Raw genomic sequence first — 26,558 nt, 5'->3', positions numbered from 1 at the left:
TGTGATCTCTGGGCCTAGTCTCACTATAGGAAACATCTTTTCTACATCCACTCTAACTATGCCTTTCAATATTTGATAGCTTTCAATGAACTCCTGTTCAGTCTCCTAAATTTCAGTGAGTACAGGCCCAGAGCCATTAAACGCTCCTCACATGTTAACCCTTTCATTCCTGGGATCATTCTCATGAACCTCCTCTCTGGACCCTCTCCAGTGCCAGCACATCATGTCTTAGACAAGGGGATTTGCCAGGTAATAGGAGAGGGCAGGAGCATGGGAACTAGCAGAATGTTGCTTTGCAGATTAAACAGGCCTAAAGCTCTGCTTTGTTGCCATGGTTGTGTGATTGTGAACTGTTAACCTGCCGCAGGAGAAGATGAGAGCCAACCTGCAGTCTCTGAACCAGAAGAAGACCTCAGTGCAGAACGTCCTCCTCAAGCAACAGCAGAGCATCTCAGATATCCAGGTAGGTCTATCTGGGGAGGGGGCCTGTTGGTGTCTGACTTTGGGAGGGTGAGTGTGCGCATGTTTGCGTGTGGTAGGTCTATCTGGGGAGGGGGCCTGTTGGTGTCTGACTTTGGGAGGGTGAGTGTGCGCATGTTTGTGTGTGGTAGGTCTATCTGGGGAGGGGGCCTGTTGGTGTCTGACTTTGGGAGGGTGAGTGTGCGCATGGTTGTGTGTGGGTAGGTCTATCTGGGGAGGGGGCCTGTTGGTGTCTGACTTTGGGAGGGTGAGTTCACGCACATTCACATGTGCGGGTAGGGGAGGGACGCTCCTGTGTGTAGGGCAGGAGGAGCGGATGGAGGAAGGTGGGAGGGCAAACAAGCCTGTGTTTCTGTGTGTATGTGTGGGTGTATGTGTGTGGGTCTGTGTGTGTATGTGTCTACATGTGTGTGTTTGTGTGTGTGTATGTGTGTGTGTGTCTGTCTGTCTATCCATTTTTGACTCTCGGATTAAATGAAATTACCATATAACCATATAACAATTACAGCACGGAAACAGGCCATCTTGGCCCTTCTAGTCCGTGCCGAACGCTTACTCTCACCTAGTCCCACTGGCCCGCACTCAGCCCATAATCCTCCATTCCTTTCCTGTCCATATACCTATCCAATTTTTTTTTAATATGACAAAATCGAACCTGCCTCTCCCACTTCTACTGGAAGCTCGTTCCACACAGCTACCACTCTCTGAGTAAAGAAGTTCCCCCTCATGTTACCCCTAAACTTTTGCCCCTTAACTAGCTGAATTACTAGCTGAACTGTCTCTCCCTGCCCTTCCGTTTCCATTCAGGAGCAGTCCAACAACCTACAGAAGCACATCACATCAGAATTTGCCAAACTGCGCACCATCCTGGACGAGAAGGAGCACGTGCTGGCCAAGGAACTGGCTGACCAGGAAGAGGACATCCTGAAGAAGATGGAAACCAACCTCCAGAACATCCAAGAGCACCTGAACGAGACGGAGGAGAAGTTGTCCAATGTCCAGTCGCAGCTGACCCAACAAGACCCCTTCATCCTGTTGAAGGTAAATTCAAGACTCATGAATATTGATTGCCACTCTTCAGTACACACAGGAGAACAAAGTAATTGTAACTCATGGAGAGAATCTGCAAATCGAGGTTTTGGAGGATGAGAAGTCAGAGTAAGAAGCCGGTGGGGAAGGGAGAGGAAATACAAGATAGCAGCTGATGGGTGAGACTGGGAGAGGGGGAAGAGGTGAAGTAAAGAGCTGGGAAACCGATTGGTGAAGGTGATACAGGGCTGGAGAAGGGGGAATCTGGTAGGAGAGGACAGAAAGGGAACAGGGAGAAGCACCAGAGGGAGGTGCTGGGCAGGTTCAGAGTTATGGTGAGACTAGGAAACAGGAATGGGGATTGGAGGTGGGGGGGGGGCAATTACCGTAAGTTCAAGAAATCGATGTTCGTGCCATCAGGTTGGAGGCTACCCAGACGGAATATATGGTGTTGCTCCTCCAGCCTGAGTGTGGCCTGGTCGCGGCAGTAGAGCAGGCCATGGACTGACATGTTGGAATGGGAATGGGAAGTAGAAGTGGAATGACTCTGGATCCGATTCAGCGATTAAAAAGTCACAATCAGCTTTGTCGTCAATCTGTTGGCGGTCGTCTGTCAGTCCGGGGCACGGTGTCTGGATGTTCCAGCTTGCGAGGCAGAGTTGGTGTCTTCCTAGTTTTAATCCTCCTGTGTCGTGCAGACTCACTGCTTGCTTGCCGAGGTGAACTCTGAGCCACATGCTCCCAGTGAGGCGGGACAGTACGTTACTGGCTGGGGGCTCCCTATCCAGTGAGGTGCAGTGATCCCTCCCACCATCAGAAGTGGCCCTTGGTGCTCGTTTCCTATGCCAGTCCGATGAACTTATAACCGGGAACAGCCACTTCACTTCCAGTGTTGTGCGGATACCATGCGATATCAATGGAGTGTCCTCTGCATTGTACCATGGGCCTGGGCGAGGGGATGTAGAGGTCGCAGGCTGCCCTGATGTCTAGACCCCCTCCCATTGATGATGGCAGAGTCCAACAGGAAGGAAGAACCAATATAGTTGGTGCCACCGCTGCTACAGGAGTTGCCTGAGGGTGAAGTAGTAAGCCATCGATCTTCCTCCATCCACTCCAGATGGAGAGATTTCTCTGGATTACTCCCTTAGCCTTTGCCTTTCCCAAGGCATAAAAACACAAGGAACAGAAATATAAACACAATCCTATAAATCCCTCACTGTTGGAGTGTGGCCATATGATTAGCTTACAGATGGATTGTACAGAAGTAAAGCGATTCTAGCTGCTTGGAGCATCTGAACATGAGATGACTCGACAGGAAATGATAAACTCACAAAGTGCCTCTTGGAAAGGGGAACTGTTTCAGGGTGAGTGATACCACAAACGTAGAGGGATGGAAGCCAACGATGATGGCCGGGGTATTCACGATGGAACGACATCAGGTCACATCCACAGAACCTCACTATCTTCCGATGAGAGATGATCCTTATCTGTCACAGGCACGTCAAAATGTACAGTGAAATGCGTCAGGACCAGCACAGTCTGAGGCAGCTCGCAAATGTCACCAACATAGCGTGCCATTACCGCTAACCTGTACGTCTTTGGGGAGTGAGACGAACCCGGGGGAGCAGCCAAACTCTACAGGTGGTGGCGGGAATTGAACTGTGGCTGCTGGCAGTACGATGGCGTTACGTAAACCGTCATGCTGACCCGATTATCAGGTACATTCTGCAAGGTGGAAGCTGTAAGACTATAAGACATAGGAACAGGATTAGGCCATTCAGCTCATTGGGTCTGCTCCATCGTGGCTGATCCCAGATCCCTCTCAACCCCACACACCTGCCATCTTGCCATATCCTTTGATGCCCTGACTGATCAGGAAACTATCAACTTCCGACTTAAATATACCCACGGACTTGACCCTCACCACAGTCTATGGCAGAGCATTCCACAGATTCATCACTCTCTGGCTAAAAAAATTCCTCTCTACCTCTGTTCTAAAATGTCGCCCCTAGTTCTGGATGCCCCCACCAGAGGAAACCTCCTCTCCACATCCACCCTATCTAGTCTAGCAATCTTCTAAATTCCATGTGCTAACCCCTTCATTCCTGGAATCATCCTCATGAACCTCCTCTGGACTCTCTCCGATGACAACACATCCTTTCTGAGACATGGAGCCCAAAACTGTTGATATTACTCCAAGTGCAGCCTGACTAGTGTCTTTTAATGCTTCAGCATTATCTCACAAAATGCTGGAGGAACTCAGCAGGCCAAGCAGCATCTATTGGAAAGAGTACTGTCGATGTTTTGGGCCGAGACGTTGACTGTTCTCTTTTCCACAGATGCTGCCTGGCCTGTTCAGTTCCTCCAACATTTAGTGTGTGTTGCTCGGATTTCCAGCATCTGAATTTGTCTTCATGTTTGCTCTCAGTATTACCTCCTTGTTTTTATATTCTATTCCCCCTGAAATAAATGCCAACATTGCATTTGCCTTCATTACCACAGACTCAATCTGTAAATTAACCTTCTGGGAGTCTTGCACAAGGACTCCCAAGTCCCTCCGTACATGTTTGTGCGTGGAAGGTCATGTTTGACAAATCTTATTGAATTTTTTGAAGAGGTTACGAGGAAAGTTGGCAAGGGTAAAGCAGTGGATATTGTCTATAAAGACTTCAGTAAGGCCTTTGACAAGGTTCCGCACGGGAGGTTAGTTAGGAAGGTTCAATCGTTAGGTATTAATATTGAAGTAGTAAAATGGATTCAACAGTGGCTGGATGGGAGATGCCAGAGTAGCTGTGTGGCACACAGACAAGTACAGAGAAGATTTACTAGAATGTTACCTGGGTTTCAGCACCTAAGTTACAGGGAAAGGTTGAACAAATTAGGTCTTTATTCTTTGGAGCATAGAAGGTTGAGGGGGGACTTGATAGAGGTATTTAAAATTATGAGGGAGACAGATAGAGTTGATGTGGATAGGCTTTTTCCATTGAGAGTAGTGGAGATTCAAACAAGAAGACATGAGTTGTGAGTTAGGGGTCAAAAGTTTAAGGGTAACATGAAGGCAATTTCTTTACTCAGAGAGTGGTAGCTGTGTGGAATGAGCTTCCAGAAGTGGTAGAGGCAGGTTCAGTATTGTCATTTAAAGTAAAATTGGATAGGTATATGGACAGGAAAGGAATGGAGGGTTATGGACTGAGTGCAGGTAGGTGGGACTAGGTGAGTGTAAGCGTTCGGCACGGACTAGAAGGGCTGAGATGGCCTGTTTCCGTGCTGTAATTGTTATATGGTTATATGTTTGAACCTTCTCCCAATTTAAATAATCATCTGCATTTTAGCAAAATGCATTATCATACATTTCCAAACTCTGTATTCCTCCTGCTTCTTTTTTGCCCATTCTTCCAATTCGTCTAAGTCCTGCTGCAATTGTATTGCTTCCTCTGAACTACCTGCCCCCCACCTATCTTCTGCAAACTTTGTCACAAAGCCATCAATTCCATTATCCAAATCAGTTGGAGCCCTGATTCAATACTCGCTCGATTACCAGACTCATAGTGCAAGGGACGGAGCTAAACTGAGAGCATAGTATTTGTTTCAAGCACCATCTCTGTGAAGGTGCTAGAACTGATGCAGTGGATCTGAGAATACTAATGGTTAACCCCATCCCTACCAGCAGCTCCTTCCAATTTACTTTGGCCAAACCCTCTGTCATACCACTGTAATGTCTCTTACTCCACTGAAATACTGCAACATCAGACTTTACTCTCTCCCTATCAGATTTCAAGTTGAACACAATTGTATTGTGATCACTTGTCCCTAAGGGTTCTTTTACCTTAAGCTCCCTAATCACCTTTGGATCATTACATAACACCCCTAGTAGGTTCAATGACAACCTACACTAAAACATAAGAACATAAGAAATAGGAGCAGGAGTTGGCCATCCGGCCCATCGAGCCTGCCCCACCATTCAATAAGATCATGGCTGATCTGTCTGTAAACTCAGCTCCATCTGCCTGCCTTTTCCCCCATAACCCTTAATTCCCCTACTATGTAAAAACCTATCAAACTGTATCTTAAATATATTTAGTGAAGAAGACTCAGCAGCTTCCCTGGGCAGAGAATTCCACAGATTAGCCATCTCGCAGGCATTCAACAAACTCACTCTCTTGAGATCCATTTCCAACCTCATTTTCCCAATCGACCAGCATGTTAAAATCTCCCATGACTATCATTAATTTGCCATTTGACTCGCCTTTTCTATCTCCTGTTGTAATCTGTGGTCCACCTCCCTGCAACTGTTGGGAGGCCTGTATATAACTGCCATCAGGGTCCTTTTACCCTTGCAGTTTCTTAACTCACCCCACAAGGATTCAACATCCTATGTCACATCCTTCTACTGATTTGATGCCATAGTTTACCAGAAGCAGCACACCACCCTCTCTGCCTATCTTCCTATCACTCCGATATAAGTGTAACCTTGGACATCCAGCTCCCAACTGCAACCGTCCTAGAGCCACGATTCAGTGATGGCCACAACATCCTACCTGACAATCTGTAATCGTGCAGCAAGAAGATCATCCACCTTACTCAGAGCAAGAAGGCTGCGAGTGAACTGCTGATTTTTCGGAGCGAATAGAGTCTTTTTTTACTACTCGGTTAAAGAGAGGCGAGACTGCGCAGGCGCGTGACGTCAGCCAGTAGAGCGTGAAAGGTTTAAAAAGGCAGCCACATCCAGCGGGCAGCATCAGAGTGGGGCAGCGGATTGAGAGGCAGCAGAGTGGTAGGGCTTGGCTCAACGGGCTTAGGTGGTAACGGGACGAGGCGGGGTAGGAAGCATCTGTGTGAGGCCAGCTTTCTGTGCTCAGTGTCAGCTGTGGGAAATCCTGGAGTCTCCCAGCCTCCCGGACGGCCACATCTGCACCAGGTGAGTCCAGCTGCAGCTCCTCAGGGACCGAGTTAGGGGACTGGAGATGCAGCTCGATGACCTTCACCTAGTCAAAGAGAGTGAGGAGGTGACAGAGAGGAGTTACAGGCAGGTGGTCACACCAGGGCCACAGGGGACAGACAAGTGGGTCACTGTCAGGAGAGGGAAGGGGAAGAGTCAGGTACTAGGGACTCCTAGTACTCACTAGACTCACTAGGGATGCCTCACGTCTTAATAAGCTGGTAAGGAAGGCGGGCTCTGTCGTGGGCAAAGTACTGGAGAGTTTAACATCGGTAGCTGAGCGAAGGGCGCTGAGTAGGCTACGGTCAATTATGGATAACTCTGAACATCCTCTACATAGCACCATCCAGAGACAGAGAAGCAGTTTCAGCGACAGGTTACTATCGATGCAATGCTCCTCAGACAGGATGAAGAGGTCAATACTCCCCAATGCCATTAGGCTTTACAATTCTACCGCCAGGACTTAAGAACTTTTTAAAAGCTATTATTAATGCTTTTTGAGATAGTGATTTAGATGCATATCATATTTTTTACTGAGTTAAGTATTGTATGTAATTAGTTTTGCTACAACAAGTGTATGGGACATTGGAAAAAAGTTGAATTTCCCCATGGGGATGAATAAAGTATCTATCTATCTATCTATCTATCTATCTATCTATCTATCTATCTATCTATCTATCTATCTATCTACCCCTGTGGCTGTACCCCTTGACAATAAGTACTCCTGTTTGAGTACTGTTGGGGTGGGGAAAGCCTACCTGGGGGAAGCGACAGTGGCCGTGCCTCTGGCACAGAGTCTGGCCCTGTGGCTCAGAAGGGTAGGGAAGGGAAGAGGAAGGCAGTAGTAATAGGGGACCTGATAGTTAAGGGGTCAGATAGGCGATTCTGTGGACGCAGTCAGGAGACCCAGATGGTAGCTTCCCTCCCTGGTGCCAGGGTTCGGGATGTTTCAGATCACGTCCAAGATATCCTGCAGTGGGAGGGAGAACAGCCAGAGGTCGTGGTACATATTGGTACCAATGACATAGGTAGGAAAAGGGAAGAGGTCCTGAAAAAAGACTACCGTGAGTTAGGAAGGAAGTTGAGAAGCAGGACCACAAAGTAGTGATCTCTGGATTACTGCCTGTGCCACACGATAGTGAGAATAGGAATAGGATGAGGTGGAGGATAAATGTGTGGCTGAGGGATTGGAGCAGGGGGCAGGGACTCAGATTTATGGATCATTGGGACCTCTTTTGGGGCAGGTGTGACCTTTATAAAAAGGATGAGTTGCACTTGAATCCCAGGGGGACCAATATTCTGGTGGGGAGTTTTGCTAAGGCTACTGGGGAGAGTTTAAACTAGAATTGTTGTGGGGTGGGAACAGAACTGAAAAGTCTGGGGAAGAGGAGGTTGGCTCACAAATAGAGGAAGCTTGTAGACAGTGCGAGAGGGAGGATAGGCAGGTGATAGAGAAGGGACGTACTCAGACCAAAGGTTTGAGATGTGTCTATTTTAACACAAGGAGTGTTGTGAACAAAGTGGATGAGCTTAGAGCGTGGATCAGTACTTAGAGATATGATGTGGTGGCCATTACAGAAACTAGGATGGCTCAGGGACAGGAATGGTTACTTCAAGTGCCGGGTTTTAGATGTTTCAGAAAAGACAGGGAGGGAGGCAAAAGAGGTGGGGGCGTTGATCAGAGACAGTGTCACAGCTGCAGAAAAGGTGGACACCATGGAGAGATTGTCTATGGAGTCTCTGTGGGTGGAGATTAGGAACAGGAAGGGGTCAATAACTTTACTGGGTGTTTTTTATAGGCTGCTCAATAGTAACAGGGATATCGAGGAGCAGATAGGGAAACAGATCCTGGAAAGGTGTAATAATAACAGAGTTGTCATGATGAGAGATTTTAATTTCCCAAATATCGATTGACATCTCCCTAGAACGAGTGTTTTAGATAGGGTGGAGTTTGTTAGGTGTGTTCAGGAAGGTTCCTTGACACAGTATGTAGATAAGCCTACAAGAGGAGAGACTGTACTTGATTTGGTATTGGGACATGAACCTGGTCAGGTGTCAGATCTCTCAGTGGGAGAGTATTTTGGAGATAGTAATCATAATTCTATTTCCTTCACTTTTCCAATATTTTCATTAGTTTCTACATAGAAGAATACAGAATACAAGAAAGTGTATATAAAAGGTCAGAAAAGATAAAAAGCTACCAGTTACATTATATCTGTTCATAATAACAATTACATTACCCCATATTCATATAAGTCAATCAATAGTTATATTAAACTATACTAATTTATTACAAAAGAAATAAGAGTCTAACCCCTACCAAGACCAAAGCTGATTACTAAGGAGAAAAGAAGGTAAATACCTTCTTATATAATAAAAATTAATAATAGCCAACATCTGAGTTTAAATAATAAATTGAAGGTTTTGAAAATACTTCAGAAAAGGTTCCTACAATGTTTGAAGTGTTGACAAGATTCAGAAATTGAACAACGAATCTTCTCTAAATCTAAACATAACATATTGTCGCATAACCATTGAGCATGAGTAGGAGGAAGAACATCTTTCCATTTAAACAAAAGCGCCCTCCTAGCTATAAGAGAGCTAAAGGCCAAAATATGTAAATCAGATGCCTTCAGCTTAATATCTTGTCCTGCAACAATACCGAATAGGGCCGTCAGAGGGTCAGGCTTAAAACTGACTTTAAAAAGTAAGGAAAAAGTTTGAAAAGCTTCCTTCCAATATTTTTCAAGATTCGGACAAGTCCAAAACATATGAATTAATGAGGCTTCTCCATTTTTACATCTGTCACAGTAGGGAGATATATCTGAATAAAAATGAGATAGCTTATCCTTAGTCATATGAACTCTACGTACCACCTTAAATTGTATGAGGGAATGACAAGCACATAGTGATGAAGTACTAACCAGTTTAAAAATTTCGTTCCAAGTTTCCTCAGATATTGATGTCTGTAAATCTTGTTCCCAGGGATTCTTAACGTTGTCTAAAGGAACATTCCTCGTCTCCAGTAACATACCATAAATCTTAGATGTTGAACCATTATGAAAAGGTGTCAGACTAAAAATTACTTCTAGTAAGTTCTTATCTGAGCTTATAGGGAATGTACATAATTGAAATCTTAAAAAGTCTCTAATTTGTAAATACCTAAAAAAGTGAGTTTTGGGTAAACTATATTTAGCCGACAATTGCTCAAATGAACAAAGGTTTCCTCCAACAAACAGATCCAAAAACATTTAATACCCAACCTGTCCCATTCCTTAAAAATTAAATCAGTCATGGAAGATTTAAAAAAATTAGAATAAATGGGGCTTGAAAGGGAAAATCTCAATAAACCAAAGCGTATTCTAAATTGTATCCAGATCCTCAGAGTATGTTTAACTATTAAATTATCAGTTAGTTTACTTACAGATAAAGGAAGTGAGGATCCAAGAAGAGAAATAATAGAAAATTTATTAACAGAGTTAGCTTCTAAAGAAACCCATACCAGACAATATACATGATTGAAATAATATAGCCAAAATGTAAGATATTGTATATTAACTTCCCAGTTATAAAACCTAAAATTAGGTAAGGCTAAACCTCCAGACATTTTAGATTTTTGAAGATGAACTTTATTTAAACAAGGACGTTTATTTTTCTATATATAAGAGGATAAAATAGAAGCAAGAGAGTCAAAAAAGGATTTAGGAATAAAAATGGGTAAAGCCTGAAAAAGATATATAAATTTAGGTAGAATATTCATTTTAATAGAATTAATTCATCCAATCAACGATATTGAAAGAGGTGACACATTTAAGGATATCCTTTTTACATGATTCAATTAAGTAAGGAAGTTTTCTTTAAACAAGTGTTTGTAATTCTTAGTAACTGTTACACCCAAATAAGTAAATGGATTCCTTACAACTTTAAAAGGGAGATTAGTATTAGTTGATACAAATTATTTAAAAAAAATAATTCACTCTCATGTAGATTCAATTTATATCCTGAAAACTGGCTAAAATGGGAGAGTAAAGAAAGTATGTAAGGTAACAAGATCTCAACATTAGAGATAAACAGCAATATATCATCTGTGTAAAGCAAAATTTTGTGAGTAATACCTCTGCTTAAAATACCACAGATATCATTAGATTCTCGAAAAGCAATGGCAAGAGGTTCTAAAGTTAGATCAAAGAGCAAAGGGCTCAATGGACAGCCTTGTTTATTTCCATGATAAAGTTTAAATAGTTTGGAATTTTGAAAATTAGTAACAACCTGGGCAGAAAGAGATAGCTAAAGTGATTTAATCCATTGAATAAAATTTGGTCCAAAATTAAATTTTTCTAAGATGTTAAATAAATAATTCCATTCAACCTGATCAAAGGCCTTCTCAGCATTTAAGGATATCACATATTCTGCTCTCCCTTGGGATGGGGAGTACATCACATTCAATACAGGCGTATATTAAAATGGGAGTGTTGGTTTTTAATAAAACCAGTCTGATCATCAGAAATAATAGAAGGTAGATTTTTTTTCAATCCTATGAGCCAGAGCTTTCAAAAGGATTTTAATATCAACATTGAGAAATGAAGTTGGCCTATATGAAGAGCATTCAGTTGGGTCCTTGTTCTTCTTTAGGATAAGTGAAATAGAGGCTTCACAGAAAGATTGAAGCAAGCTACCCAATTTTAAAGAATCCAAAAAGACTAAGTGTATCTGCAGTATGATTAATGAAGAAAAAACCTTATAAAATTCTCCAGAAAATCCATCTGGACCCGGAGCCTTCCCTGAGTATAATGAATGCATAGCCCTGGCAATTTCCTCATAAGAAATGGCTTGATCCATCTGTTTACAATTATCTGCTGAAAGTGCAGGGATGTTTAATTGATCTAGAAAATTATTCATTACAGTATTATCTTTAGGTGAATCAGAACTGTAAAATTTAGAATAGAATTCTCTAAAGGTGTCATTTATTTCAGAGTGATCAGTTTTCCTAACACCATTAGTTTTGCAAATGTCTTTAATTTATCATTTAGCTACAGAAGTTTTTAATTGGTTGGCCAATACTTTGCCCGATTTATGTCCACGAATGTAAAATTGAGTTTTATCTTTAAGAAGTTGAGTTTCAATTGGATGTACTAACAGAAGATCATATTTAGTTTTAACTTCAATACATCTTTAATATAAAACAGGATCTGGAGCTATAGCATATTTTGATCTAATTGTTTCAATTGATTAGCTAATTCAATTCTTTCTTTATTAGCTTTATTCTTAACACTTGCAGTATAAGAAATAATTTGTCCTCTAATATTGGCATTGAAAGTGTCCCATACAATAAGATTAGAAGTCTCGTCCTTTTTATTCTCTTCAAAAAATAAAATAATATGCCTCTCTAGAAATTTTAAAAATTCCTTATCAGATAACAAAGTTGTGTCAAAACATCAAATTCTGTTTGTTTGAGGAAAACCAGGGATATTTAAAAATAGAAATACAGGAGCATGATCTGAAACAGCAATCTCTTTACATTCACAGGATCAAACTGATGAAATCATTTGACTATCAATAAAAAATAATCAATCTTGGAATATGTTCTGCAAAATGTTCTGCAAAAATAAGTTAGATATGGCCTTTGTGGCTAAAGGGATCAGGGGGTATGGAGAGAAAGCAGGTACAGGGTTCTGAGTTGGATGATCAGCCATGATCATACTGAATGGCGGTGCAGGCTCGAAGGGCCGAATGGCCTACTCCTGCACCTATTTTCTATGTTTCTATGTGTGATGAACATGGGAAAAAAATGAATACTCCCAATCTAAAGGATGTAAGAAAAGCCAAATATCAACAATACCACATTTCAATAAAAAAGATTGAATAAACAAAGCTGATTTGTTAAGAGACGCTGGTTTAGAAGGTGATTTATCTAAGACTGGGTCTAACCAGCAGTTAAAATCTCCTCCCATCAAAAGAATAAAGGCTCAGATCTGATAGAAACGGAAAAAACACTCAAAGAATCCTGATCATCTACATTGGGGGCATGTACATTGGCAAATACTATTAATTTATTGCCTAGTTTTCCTGAAACTATAACAAAATGTTAGTATCAGACACTACTTTATATTGGACAAAGGAAAGTGTATTATCTATAAGATTCAAAACTCTATCTAGATTTGGCCTGAAAAGACGAATGAAAATAATGTTCATTCCAATGGCTAAAAAAAATATAGATTATCACATTTGTGTATGTGAGTTTCTTGTAAAAAAATAATAGGGACCTTAAATTTCCTAATAGAAGCAAAAATCTTATTATGTTTGACAGGGTGATTGAACCCTTTCATGTTAAAACTGAGAAAATTAATTGGTCCATTTTTAGAATAATTTAAAGGAAGGGTTAAAATGTAAGTTAAAGCCAATCCATAAACCTTGAGAAATGGTAACCAAGCAACAAATTGGCTCAAAACAATTCAAAAACAACTTCTGAGAAAAAAACCCATCCCTCTACCCACCTCCCAAAGAAAGAATATCGACCAATAGAAAGCTGATATCTCCAACTATGGGCAACCCCACAAAAAACCTGGTGATCGCTCCAATTAGTGTCAGGTTGTTTATATTCCAACCTAGACTAAATGATATCCAGACAAGAAATTCAATTCTCATATATCAAAAATACAGAATTAAAAAAATACAAAAGGAAATTGTTTACAAAGGTTTACCAAAAGTAAAAGTTACCATTATTCATACAGAAAGACACTAAACATTTAATCTTATATCTTCATGAAAAAAAACAAGATAAGCAGTTAGCTTTCAAATTTAAAAAAATCTTTATGTTTTAGCATTCCAACGAAACCGTTCGAAGGGTCCATCTTTAATGAGATTCTCAGTCAATCTAGGTAGCCAAGGGATGGCTTAACCCTTAATAAAAAAAACTTCAACAAAGCTTGTTTAAGCTTAGCACATTCCTACATAACCTCAAGCAAATAGTCTTCGAGAATCTTGATATTCCATCTTATAACGAATCGTGTCCTTCCGACAGGATTTGCGAATTAAAAGTTTCTCATTTAATCTTGTATTTCATGTAAGGACAGACTAAGCAGCTAGTCTTCGGATTTTAAAAACCTTTGTGCTTCAGCAACTGACCGAAACCATTCGAAAGAACCGTTTTTAAGTGTGATTCCGAGCTGAGCTGGATAATGAAGGGAGGGTTTCAAACCCATGTTAAAAAGCTTGGACGTAACTTCTTTGAACTTAGCACGTTCCTGCATAACCTCCGGTGGGCAGTCTTCCACAATTATAAACTTGCCGCCATGATAATCAATCAAGCCTCTTCGACGAGATTCACGTATTAACAAACCCTTTGTTTTAAATTCATGAAAGCAAATGATTACGGATCTTGGTTTATCTCTGTTAGGAGATCAAATCACCTGAACTGTGAACTTGATCAATCATAGGCAAAGACGCTAAAATTTCCGGAAATAATTCTTGCAGAAAGTTTGCAAAGAATTCCATAGGACCATTGCCTTTGATTAATTCTTCGAGACCCAGAATCCATAGGTTGTTCCTTCTACTTCTATTTTCTATGTTGATAATCTTCTGTCTTAACTTTTTGTTGGACTTCGAATGCTTTTCACAAAGTTTTTGAAGTTCATCCACTTCCGTTTCCAGAGATGACAACATTGCTTCATTATTTTTATGCATTTATTGTGTTCATTAAGTGTTTGCTGAATAGAATCCAATTTACCATCTATTTGTTTAAATTCAGAGTGGAATTGTTGAAACTTCCCAGAGGCTTCTTGTGTATGACTTTGCAGCAAATCCATAATAGATTCCAAAGAAGCAGGGGGATCATCCTTTTTAGTACCTCTGCCACCCCCTAATGTAGCCATAATGAAAAAATATCACACTTAAAATGGAGGTTGCAAGACAGGTTGGAAATAGTAAGATAATTAGAGTTGGAGCAACGGGAGATTGCTGCTACTCCATCAGCCACCACCAGGAAATCTCTATTTCCTTTACAATAGCATTGGAGAGAGATAGGAACAGACAAGTTAGAAAAACATTTAATTGGAGTAAGGGGAATTATGAGGCTATCAGGCAGGAAATTGGAGGCTTAAATTGGAAACAGATGTTCTCAGGGAAAAGTACAGAAGAAATGTGGCAAATATTCAGGGGATATTTCTGTGGAGTTCTGTATAGGCACGTTCCAATGAGACAGGGAAGTTATGGTAGGGTACAGGAACTGTGGTGTACAAAGGCTGTAATAAATCTAGTCAAGAAGAAAAGAAAAGCTTACAAAAGGTTCAGAGAACTAGGTAATGTTAGAGATCTAGAAGATAATAAGGCTACTAGGAAGGAGCTTTAGAAGGAAATTAGGAGAGCCAGAAGGAGCCATGAGAAGGCCTTGGCGGGCAGAATTAAGGAAAACCCCAAGGCATTCTACAAGTATGTGAAAAGCAAGAGGATAAGACATGAAAGAATAGGACTTATCAAATGTGACAGTGGGAAAGTGTGTATGGAACCGGAGGAAATAGCAGAGGTACTTAATGAATACTTTACTACAGTATTCACTATGGAAAAGGATCTTAGTGATTGTAGTGATGACTTGCAGCAGACTGAAAAGCTTGAGCATGTAGATATTAAGAAAGAGGATGTGCTGGAGCTTTTGGAAAGCATCAAGTTGGGTGAGTCACCAGGACCGAGTGAGATGTACCCCAGGCTACTGTGGGAGGTGAGGGAGGAGATTGCTGAGCTTCTGGAGATGATCTTTGCATCATCAATGGGGATGCGAGAGGTTCCCGAGGATTGGAATGTTGCAAATGTTGTTCCTTTATTCATGAAAGGAAGTAGAGATAGCCCAGGAAATTATAGACCAGTGAGTCTTACCAGTGGTTGTTAAGTTAATGGAGAATATCCTGAGAGGCAGGACTTATGAACATTTGGAGAGGTATAAAATGATTAGGAGCAGTCAGCATGGCTTTGTCAAAGGCAAGTCATGCCTTACGAGCCTGACTGAATTTTTTCAAGATGTGATTAAATGCATTGATGAAGGAAGAGCAGTAGATGTAGTGTACATGGATTTCAACAAGGCATTTGATAAGGTACCCCATGCAAGGCTTATTGAGAAAGTAAGGTGGTATGAGATCCAAGGGGGTATTGCTTTGTGGATTGAGAATTGGCTTGCCCACAAAAGGCAAAGAGTGGTTGTGGACGGGTCATATTCTGCAAATGGCAAGGCTCTTGGCAGTGTGGAGAGTCAGAGGGATCTTGGGGTCTGAGTCCATTTGACACTCAAAGCAGCTGCGCAGGTTGACTCTGTGGTTAAGAAGGTGTATGGTGTATTGGCCTTCATCAATCGTGGAAATGAATTTAGGAGCCGTGAGTTAATTTTGCAGCTATATAGGACCCTGGTCAGACCTCACCTGGAATACTGTGCTCAGTTCTGGTCACCTCACTACAGGAAGGATGTGGAAACTACAGTATAAAAAGGCAGTACAGGAGATTTACAAGGATGTTGCCTGGATTGGGGAGCATGACTTATGAGAATAGGTCGAGTGAACTCGGCCTTTTCTCCTTGGAGCGACGGAGGATGACAGGTGACCTGATAGAGGTGTACAAGATGATGAGAGGCATTGATCGTGTGGATAGTCAGAGGCTTTTTCCCAGGGCTGAAATGGTTGCCACAAGAGGACACAGGTTTAAGGTGCTGGGGAGTAGGTACAGAGGAGATGTCAGGGGTAAGTTTTTTACTCAGAGAGTGGTGAGTGCGTGGAATGGGCTGCTGGCAACGGTGGTGGAGGTGGATACGATAGGGTCTTTTAAGAGGCTTTTAGATAGGTACATGGAGCTTAGTAAAATAGAGGGCTATAGGTAAGCCTAGTAATTTCTAACGTAGGGAAATGTTTGGCACAACTTTGTGGGCCGAAGGGCCTGTATTGTGCTGTAGGTTTTCTGTTTCTATGAAGGGAACATTCACTGCGTGGCCACCCGCACAGTTTAGAGAGAACAGGGCCCAAATTGCTTGTCTGTCTGAGAGGAGTGTGGTTTTAATTTCATGTCTCAATATGAGTGCCCACAATGCTGTCATTTTCAGACACATCCTGCCTCCATTGAAAACCAACCCTCTGAAACTGTAACCTCGAAACTGCCCCCCTCCCACCTCCCACCTCACCTTGGTTCCCTTTGTCCTCACTTGGCTCAGCTCCATGCTCAGTGTATCCTCCCTCTCCAGCCCTCCCTCAACATGACTCTCCCTCAAACATGACACTCCCTCTCCAAACCCCCTCAACATGACACTCCCTCTCCGGCCCTCCCTCTGTGTGAGGCTCCCTCTCAGCCCCTCCCTCAGTGTGAGGCTTCCCCTCAGCCCCTCCCTCTGTGTGAGGCTCCCTCTCAGCCCCTCCCTCAGTGTGAGGCTCCCTCTCAGCCCCTCCCTCAGCGTGAGGCTCCCTCTCAGCCCCTCCTCTGCGTGAGGCTCCCTCTCAGCCCCTCCCTCAGTGTGATGCTCCCTCTCAGCCCCTCCCACAGCGAGGCTCCCCCTCAGCCCCTCTCTCAGCGTGAGGCTCCCTCTCAGCCCCTCCCTCAGTGTGATGCTCCCTCTCAGCCCCTCCCACAGTGTGAGGCTCCCTCTCAGCCCCTCCCACAGCGTGAGGTTCCCCCTCAGCCCCTCTCTCAGCCCCTCCCTCAGCCCCTCCCTCAGTGTGATGCTCCCTCTCAGCCCCTCCCACAGCGTGAGGCTCCCCCTCAGCCCCTCTCTCAGCGTGAGGCTCCCTCTCAGCCCCTCCCTCAGTGTGATGCTCCCTCTCAGCCCCTCCCACAGTGAGGCTCCCTCTCAGCCCCTCCCTCAGCGTGAGGCTCCCTCTCAGCCCCTCCCTCAGCGTGAGGCTCCCCCTCAGCCCCCCTCTCAGCGTGAGGCTCCCTCTCAGCCCCTCCCTCAGTGTGATGCTCCCTCTCAGCTCCTCCCTCAGTGTGATGCTCCCTCTCAGCCCCTCCCTCAGTGTGATGCTCCCTCTCAGCTCCTCCCACACTGTGATGCTCCCTCTCAGCCCCTCCCTCAGCGTGAGGCTCCTTCTCAGCCCCTCCCTCAGTGTGAGGCTCCCTCTCAGCCCCTCCCTCAGCCCCTCCCTCAGCGTGAGGCTCCCTCTCAGCCCCTCTCTCAGCCCCTCCCTCAGCCCCTCCCTCAGTGTGATGCTCCCCCTCAGCCCCTCTCTCAGCATGAGGCTCCCTCTCAGCCCCTCCCTCAGTGTGATGCTCCCTCTCAGCCCCCCTCTCAGCGTGAGGCTCCCTCTCAGCCCCTCAGTGTGATGCTCCCTCTCAGCCCCCCTCTCAGCGTGAGGCTCCCTCTCAGCCCCTCCCTCAGTGTGATGCTCCCTCTCAGCCCCCCTCTCAGCGTGAGGCTCCCTCTCAGCTCCTCCCACACTGTGATGCTCCCTCTCAGCCCCTCCCTCAGCGTGAGGCTCCTTCTCAGCCCCTCCCTCAGTGTGATGCTCCCACTCAGCCCCTCCCTTGGCATGACAGTCCCTCTAACACGCTCTCTGGTGTTCTGCCCAATGAGAGAGCTGGAGAGGGTCTGGAATATTTAACCCTCTAGGTGATGTGGGTATAAATCCAATTCCTAGTTTGGCAATTGGCCACAATGGAGCTTGTGAGTTTTGAACCCTTCTGTGCTAGGGGTGGAGGTGCTTCAGACAATCGCACTCACCCCACGCCATGCGTCCCCAGACTGCCCAACATTTCCCAACCGGCAGAAAAGAATCTGTCTTCGGAAATCCAACCTATTGTCTGTTCACTTTCAGGAAGACCCGGACAAAGGCAAGAGGTAGGCATCTCCACTCACCGAACTCTGCATGAATCTCTTATTCCACCCAAGTCCTCCAGTTCTAATGCATCGCATTTCCACCTTCAGTGACAGCAATTATCAGATGACAGTGGCCGAGGGCAAACTCCCTCTGGGGTCATTCAAAGGGCCGATCCAGTACAGAGTGTGGCGGGACATAATGGAGGTTATCAACCCAGGTAAGGCAATGTCTCCTTGCTCCAGGCCCAATAAACTCCAACACGGGACACTGCTGAGATGTCTACATCCATCCAGGGGTTAAAATCCAGCCAGGTGTTAAATTTATTGTGGGCATCATGGTAATGTAGTGATCAGTGCAACACTATTACACTTTGGGGTGTTCTGGGGTTTGGAGAAATGGTGGTGTAGTGATTAGCCTGACACTATCACAGCTCAGGATGTTTTGGGGTTAGGATTAATGGTAATGTAGTGATTAGCACAACACTATGACAACTCATGGTTTTCTGGGGTTTGGAGAAATGGTAACGTAGCACGACAGTATTACAGCTCAAGGTGTTCTCGGATTTGGAGTAACATAGTGATTACAGTAACACTATTACAGGTCAGGGTGTTCCCGGCTTTGGAGTAACGTAGTGATTACAGTAACACTATTACAGGTCAGGGTGTTCCCGGCTTTGGAGTAACGTAGTGATTACAGTAACACTATTACAGGTCAGGGTGTTCCCGGCTTTGGAGTACCATAGTGATTACAGTGACACGATTACAGCTCAGAGTGTTCCCAGCTTTGGAGTAACGTAGTGATTACAGTGACACTATTACTGCTCAGGGTATTCCTGGCTTTGGATTAATGTAGTGATTACAGTGACACGATTACAGCTCAGGGTGTTCCCAGCTTTGGAGTAATGTTGTGATTACAGTGACACTATTACAGGTCCAGGTGTTCCTGGCTTTGGATTAATGTAGTGATTACAGTGACACTATTACAGCTCAGGGTGTTTCTGGCTTTGGAGTAACGTAGTGATTACAGTGACATGATTACAGGTCAGGGTGTTCCCGACTTTGGACTAACGTAGTGATTACAGTGACACTATTGCAGCTCAGGGTATTCCTGGCTTTGGAGTAACGTAGTGATTACAGTGACATGATTACAGGTCAGGGTGTTCCCGACTTTGGACTAACGTAGTGATTACAGTGACACTATTGCAGCTCAGGGTATTCCTGGCTTTGGAGTAACGTAGTGATTACAGTGACATGATTACAGCTCAGGGTGTTCTGGGCTTTGGAGTGACGTAGTGATTACAGTGACACGATTACAGCTCAGGGTATTCCTGGCTTTGTAACGTAGTGATTACGGTAACACTATTACAGCTCAGGGTGTTCCCAGCTTTGGAGTAACATAGTGATTACAGTGACACGATTACAGCTCAGGGTGTTCCTGGCTTTGTAACGTATTGATTACAGTGACACTATTACAGGTCAGGGTGTTCCCGGCTTTGGAGTAACGTAGTGATTACAGTAACACTATTACAGGTCAGGGTGTTCCCGGCTTTGGAGTAACGTAGTGATTACAGTAACACTATTACAGGTCAGGGTGTTCCCGGCTTTGGAGTACCATAGTGATTACAGTGACACGATTACAGCTCAGAGTGTTCCCAGCTTTGGAGTAACGTAGTGATTACAGTGACACTATTACTGCTCAGGGTATTCCTGGCTTTGGATTAATGTAGTGATTACAGTGACACGATTACAGCTCAGGGTGTTCCCAGCTTTGGAGTAATGTTGTGATTACAGTGACACTATTACAGGTCCAGGTGTTCCTGGCTTTGGATTAATGTAGTGATTACAGTGACACTATTACAGCTCAGGGTGTTTCTGGCTTTGGAGTAACGTAGTGATTACAGTGACATGATTACAGGTCAGGGTGTTCCCGACTTTGGACTAACGTAGTGATTACAGTGACACTATTGCAGCTCAGGGTATTCCTGGCTTTGGAGTAACGTAGTGATTACAGTGACATGATTACAGCTCAGGGTGTTCTGGGCTTTGGAGTGACGTAGTGATTACAGTGACACGATTACAGCTCAGGGTATTCCTGGCTTTGTAACGTAGTGATTACGGTAACACTATTACAGCTCAGGGTGTTCCCAGCTTTGGAGTAACATAGTGATTACAGTGACACGATTACAGCTCAGGGTGTTCCTGGCTTTGTAACGTATTGATTACAGTGACACTATTACAGGTCAGGGTGTTCCCGGCTTTGGAGTAACGTAGTGATTACAGTAACACTATTACAGGTCAGGGTGTTCCCGGCTTTGGAGTAACGTAGTGATTACAGTAACACTATTACAGGTCAGGGTGTTCCCGGCTTTGGAGTACCATAGTGATTACAGTGACACGATTACAGCTCAGAGTGTTCCCAGCTTTGGAGTAACGTAGTGATTACAGTGACACTATTACTGCTCAGGGTATTCCTGGCTTTGGATTAATGTAGTGATTACAGTGACACGATTACAGCTCAGGGTGTTCCCAGCTTTGGAGTAATGTTGTGATTACAGTGACACTATTACAGGTCCAGGTGTTCCTGGCTTTGGATTAATGTAGTGATTACAGTGACACTATTACAGCTCAGGGTGTTTCTGGCTTTGGAGTAACGTAGTGATTACAGTGACATGATTACAGGTCAGGGTGTTCCCGACTTTGGACTAACGTAGTGATTACAGTGACACTATTGCAGCTCAGGGTATTCCTGGCTTTGGAGTAACGTAGTGATTACAGTGACATGATTACAGGTCAGGGTGTTCCCGACTTTGGACTAACGTAGTGATTACAGTGACACTATTGCAGCTCAGGGTATTCCTGGCTTTGGAGTAACGTAGTGATTACAGTGACATGATTACAGCTCAGGGTATTCCTGGCTTTGGAGTACCATAGTGATTACAGTGACACGATTACAGCTCAGGGTGTTCCCGGCTTTGGAGTACCATAGTGATTACAGTGACACGATTACAGCTCAGGGTGTTCTGGGCTTTGGAGTGACCTAGTGATTGCTTTGACTCTATTACAGCTCAGGGTGTTCCTGGCTTTGTAACGTATTGATTACAGTGACACAATTACAGGTCAGGGTGTTCCCGGCTTTGGAGTACCATAGTGATTACAGTGACACTATTACAGGTCAGGGTGTTCCCGGCTTTGGAGTACCATAGTGATTGCAGTGACACGATTACAGGTCAGGGTGTTCCCGGCTTTGGAGTAACGCAGTGATTATAGTGACACTATTACAGGTCAGGGTTACTGGGGTTTGGAATATCATTGCACCTCAGAGTGTTCTGGAGTTTGGAGTAATGGTAACATAGTGATTAGTGACACTATTAGTTTAGTGTGTTCCTGGGTTTGAAGTTAGCATGACATTATTACACTGAGGTTTTCCAGGATTTGGAGTAATGGTAACATAGTGAGTAGCAACACTATTACAGCTCAGGGTGTAATGAAGCTTAGAGTTCAAATCTGGCACCATCTGTAAGGAGTCTCTACATTCTCTCAGTAACCATGTGCATTTCCTCCTGTTATTCTGGTTTTCCCACACTGTCCAGAGACGTACCAGCCAGTCGGTCTTTCGTTATTATATGTTCTCCTGTGCTTAAGCTAGGTTTAAATCGGTACAGTGACCTGCTCCTCACTCTATTTCTAAAATAAACAGGAAGGATTAAATATCCCCAAATATTTCCAATTGCTTCATCAGTGTTACTTCCTCCATCTCAAAGCGTCTGCATATCCCCCAGTCACACACCTTTCTTCACCGCTGGGTCTACTTTCTGGACTTCCTTCCCCAACGGACTGGGTGGACCTCCATCAGAATGACTACAGAGTGTCAAGCCGGCATCTCGTTGCCAAGACACCAGAACCGCCAGCCAGATCCCGTAAGGCCATGAGATTTAGGAGTAGAATTGGGCCCTTTGGCCCATTGAGTCTGCTCCGCCAACATGGCTGATTTATTGTCCCCTCTCAAACCCCAATCTCCTGCCTTCTCCTTACGTTACATTTTCAAACTTGTATGCTTAATTTTATACAGGAAATTGAGGAACCATCATGCAAGTTTACCCTGTCAGTGGAACAGTGCGGGGCACAAGTTGAACTGCGACCATCTATTGTGCCCAGACCCAAGGGTTAACCGCATAAATACATAGTCAGTTGTGGTAAACACAAAGGTGACGGCACTGGAATTAGTGCATCGGGGGCACCTGGCTAGTGCACTCCTAATATATACTTCATGTAGAAGTGCATCTAAAGTTTTACAATGATACTGCAAAAGGCCGTTCGGTCCATTCTGTGTTGGCATTCTGATGGCACAGCCCCATTAATCCAGTTCACCCCACTCTGCCAGCGGCTCTGCTCCCTGTAGCTCTCAAAGTCCCCTCTGCACGCCGACAGATCAAACTCTGAAAACGAGGGTGCCTCCATTACTGGAGCTTTGTGATGTTGGATCGGGTGCCCCAGAGAGGCAATGGCCACAGGTGGGATTTCTCATACACAGTGATGCCGGTAATCTTCAGCCACACACACAGACACAAAATGCTGGAGGGACTCAGCAGGTCAGGCAGCAACTATGGAGGAGAACAAACAGTCAAGGTTTCTGGCTGAGACTCTTCATCAGGACAGGAAAGGCAGGCGTCCCATCCCATCTGGCAAAATAATCTGGGTAGTCTCCAGCCAGATGGTGTGAAGATCAAATGTTCTAACCTGTGGGGATTACTTCCCTCTGCCACCAGCCACCCACCTCCTTTCTGCCATTCTGGTGACCCTCTCATCCCTTCTCTTCTCCTTCCCATCCCTCATGACCCACCTAGCCTCTCCTTTCCTCCTCTAGGTCCACTCTTCTCCCCTATCAGATTTGGTCCTCTTCAGACATTTACCTTTTCTACCAGTCACCTTTCAGCATCTTACTTCGTCACCTCTTCCCCCCACACCTTCCCCCTCACCTGATCTCACCTATCACCTTATGCCCTCCCCCCACCTTCTTATCTGCCCCCTTCCTTTCCGGCCCTGGTGAAGTGTCTTAGCCCGAACCATCGACTGTTTATTAATTTCCTTAAATGTTGCCTGACTTGCCCAGGTCCATTATGCCGTTCTCCCTCATACTTTGTCAAAACAGATCATGATACTGAAGACCTTGATTAACATCCAGTTAATTTTCTTTTCTTTAAGGAACACCACTGCATCCTCTCCAGCCTCCCCATGTGACAGCTCCTTGATGTGAACCTCCCTTTCAGTTGTCTTGTTGTCACAGGGTCAACAGCGTAGTGATCAAACCTGGTGACTTGTGAAGGTTCAGCATTAGTTAGACCATCAGACGTAGGAGCAGAACTCAGACTTCTCACCATCAAGTCTGTCCACCAATCCATCGTAGCTGATTTATTACCCCCTCAACCCCACTTCTCCATGTAACCTTTGACACTGTAATCAAGAGCCTATCAACTTCCACTTTAAACATACCCTCCACGTGACTCGGCTTCCACAGTCGTCTGTGACAAGGAATTCCACAGATTCACAGCCTCCGGCTAAAGAAATTTCTCCTCGTCTCTGTTCTAAATTAACGTCCCTCTATTCTGAGGCTGTGGCCTCTGTTTATTGATAACAGAGTGTTATCAATAACACTAATCAACACTAATCAATAACAGCCTGTGTGTCTGATTAACGAGAAATTGAAGAGCACTCTGTGGACAGATAAAAGCTACTTTCTTCCCCCCTTTACAATACACACACAATGCTGCAAGCCAGGAAGATTCGATGGAGGGGACTGGACAGGTCCTGATGAAGGGTCTCAGCCTGAAATGTTTTCTCTTTATTCCCCTCCATAGATGCTGCCTGACCTGCTGAGTTCCTTCAGCATTTTGCATGTGTTGCTCTGGATTTCCAGAATGTGCAGCATCTCTTGTGTTTATTATTTTTTTCTTTGTTAAGTACATTAGGACATCCCGAACAGTGATTATATAAGTGCAAGCCTTTTTTGTTAAACCTTCCTGTCTCCGTTGGTGAAACTTTCCTGACAGGTCACACAAGGTGTATGTTCTTTGCAAAGTCCAAGCAAAACGGTTACCAGGTAAAGGAACTCTGGCAAAGGGTGAAACAAGCTGATCTTTAACGGGATCATCACAAAATGACTCTATAATCAGTTTGTTTTGAAGAAAGGCCAATTTTACAACCATCCCAATTCTCTTGCACTTTTTCTGGAGAATTAACTGTGGCAGAGAGAAGAGAAGGAGACTGGCAGAGTAGGGGGTGGCACCGGCTAAGAGAGCTGGCTAAGGTGGGTCCAGACGTGATGAAAATGGAATCGGTGTTGGCAATCTGATCAGACTTTTTCAAGGTCAGTACAGAATTGTTACAGCAATGATCTTGATGCACACTTCCCACTGTTTTGTGGTTCACTGCCCAGTCTGTGGAATAAAGGGAATTCCTTGAAAGTGTTTTCACAGATAGATAGGGTCGGAGAGACCTCTTCAAACATTGGCCTTCAAAATCAAAGTTTAGAGTACAAGATTAGAATGTTATGCTGAAGTTGTATAAGACATTGGTGAGGCCTATTTTGGAGTATTGTGTGCATTTCTGGTCAGGAAACTTATCAATAAGATTGAAAGAGTATAGAGAAAATTTACAAAGGTTTTGCTGGGACTTCAGGACCTGAATGATACGGAAAGGTTGAATAGGCTAGGACTTTATTCCATAGAGCGTAGGAGATTTGATAGAGGGTATAGATAGGGTGAATGTGAGCAGTTTTTTTACCACTGAGTTTGGGTGAGACTAGAACTAGAGGTCATAGGTTAAGAGTGAAAGGTGAAATATGGAAGGGGAACCTGGGGAGGAACTTTTCCACTCAGAGGGTGGTGTGAATGTAAAATGAGCTGCCAATGGAATTGGTGGATCTGTGTTCAATTAAAATAAGCTGGGATAAGTACACGGACTGGTGGGGTATGAAGGGCTAGATGGGACTGGGCAGAATACCAGTTCAGCATGGCCTGTTTCTGTGCTGTAACGTTCTAGGACCGTCTGTCTTCAGTCAGCAAGCACCCATGTACCAGTTACCATTGTCCAGGTCCAACTCACTGACAATCTTCTGCGTCTGATCCTTTCCCCAGCACCAGCCTCTCTGACTCTGGACCCGAGCACTGCCCACCCATTGCTCATCCTGTCCGACGACCGCACCAGCGTCAAGCTACTAGACAAGGCCCGCTCGACATCGGGTGGCTCGGAAGCACCCGACCGCGAGCTGAGCGTCCTGGGCGCCATGGGATTCTCGTCGGGGCGCCACTACTGGGAGGTGAACGTGGGCAACAAGACGGCGTGGGAACTGGGTGTGGTCAAAGAAGTTATTGGAAAGCGTCAGAGCAGGTCAGAGCAGGACACCGGATACTGGGTTCTGATCTTGAAGAATGGGAGTGAATATTGGCTTTCCACTGCAACGCCCACTCGCATTTCCGTCAACTCCAAACCCAAGAAGGTTGGGATATATCTGGACTATGAAGGTGGACAGTTGTCCTTCTACAACGCGAGCAACATGAATCCCCTCTTCACATTCGCTGACAATTTCACAGGCAAAGTGTATCCTTACTTCAGTCCTGGGACTAACGACGACAGGAAGAATTCCGATCCCCTAACTATCATTCAGTTCAAGAACCATTAACTGCCATTCACCAGGCACTGTTTAAATCATCGGCGTAGTTTTACCCGCTGGGGTTTCTGTGTGATAATCCCAAACCTAAAATCATTTAGTTTCTATGCTCTGGGCTCCAACACTTTTTTTTTTCTCCCCCAGCTCTCCCTTCTCCCTCCTGCCTCACGCTCGCTCTCTTGACACGAGAGGAGTCAGAAGTGTTTTGCTTGGCTCCCCTCCACCTGCAGTCATGCCTGCTGGTGAACCTGTGAGGCAGGGGTTCCTTCCCAACCTTTTTTGTGCCATGGAGCCCTAACTGAGGGGTCTGTGGACCACAGATTGGGAACCCTCTGCTCTGAGGGGTGGGAGTGTGGAGCCACGTGTAACCACTGTAAGTCCGGCCTCCAGTTCCCTTTAACCGGGGAGAGGTGGTGGCACGAACCCTGCCCACAGTGAAGCAGGTTCAGGGTGATCATGTGAAGGACTGCAGGTTGAGAGGCTCTTGTTTGAATGATAGAAGCACGATGGGCCGAATAGCCCACCTTGCAAGCACAGCAGAAATTTGAACTACAGACAAGAATAGCCTTTTCTGTGCTATAAATTGCTAATGTTGCTTAAACTCTGATCTGGTGACAAATCAGAATATAAATAAAATAATCAAAACATAGAAAGCCTACAGCACA

General features: G+C 44.5%; 1 protein-coding gene across 1 annotated transcript in view; it reads left to right on the top strand.

The window, feature by feature from the left end:
- Positions 1-25,905, top strand: part of LOC140719360 (zinc-binding protein A33-like) — a 33,295-nt gene extending 7,390 nt beyond the window's left edge. The window contains exons 2-6 of the mRNA XM_073033956.1: positions 368-463; positions 1,288-1,521; positions 18,226-18,248; positions 18,336-18,445; positions 25,361-25,905. Of these exons, the coding sequence (XP_072890057.1) occupies positions 368-463; positions 1,288-1,521; positions 18,226-18,248; positions 18,336-18,445; positions 25,361-25,905 (1,008 nt within the window). The remainder of the gene's footprint in view (positions 1-367; positions 464-1,287; positions 1,522-18,225; positions 18,249-18,335; positions 18,446-25,360) is intronic.
- Positions 25,906-26,558: the final 653 nt, after the last annotated feature.

The sequence above is a fragment of the Hemitrygon akajei genome, chromosome 2, assembly GCF_048418815.1.
Source record: "Hemitrygon akajei chromosome 2, sHemAka1.3, whole genome shotgun sequence".
NCBI lineage: Eukaryota > Metazoa > Chordata > Chondrichthyes > Myliobatiformes > Dasyatidae > Hemitrygon > Hemitrygon akajei.
The sequence above is the reverse complement of the archived record's forward strand: the minus strand, read 5'-3'. Positions and strand labels throughout refer to the sequence as shown.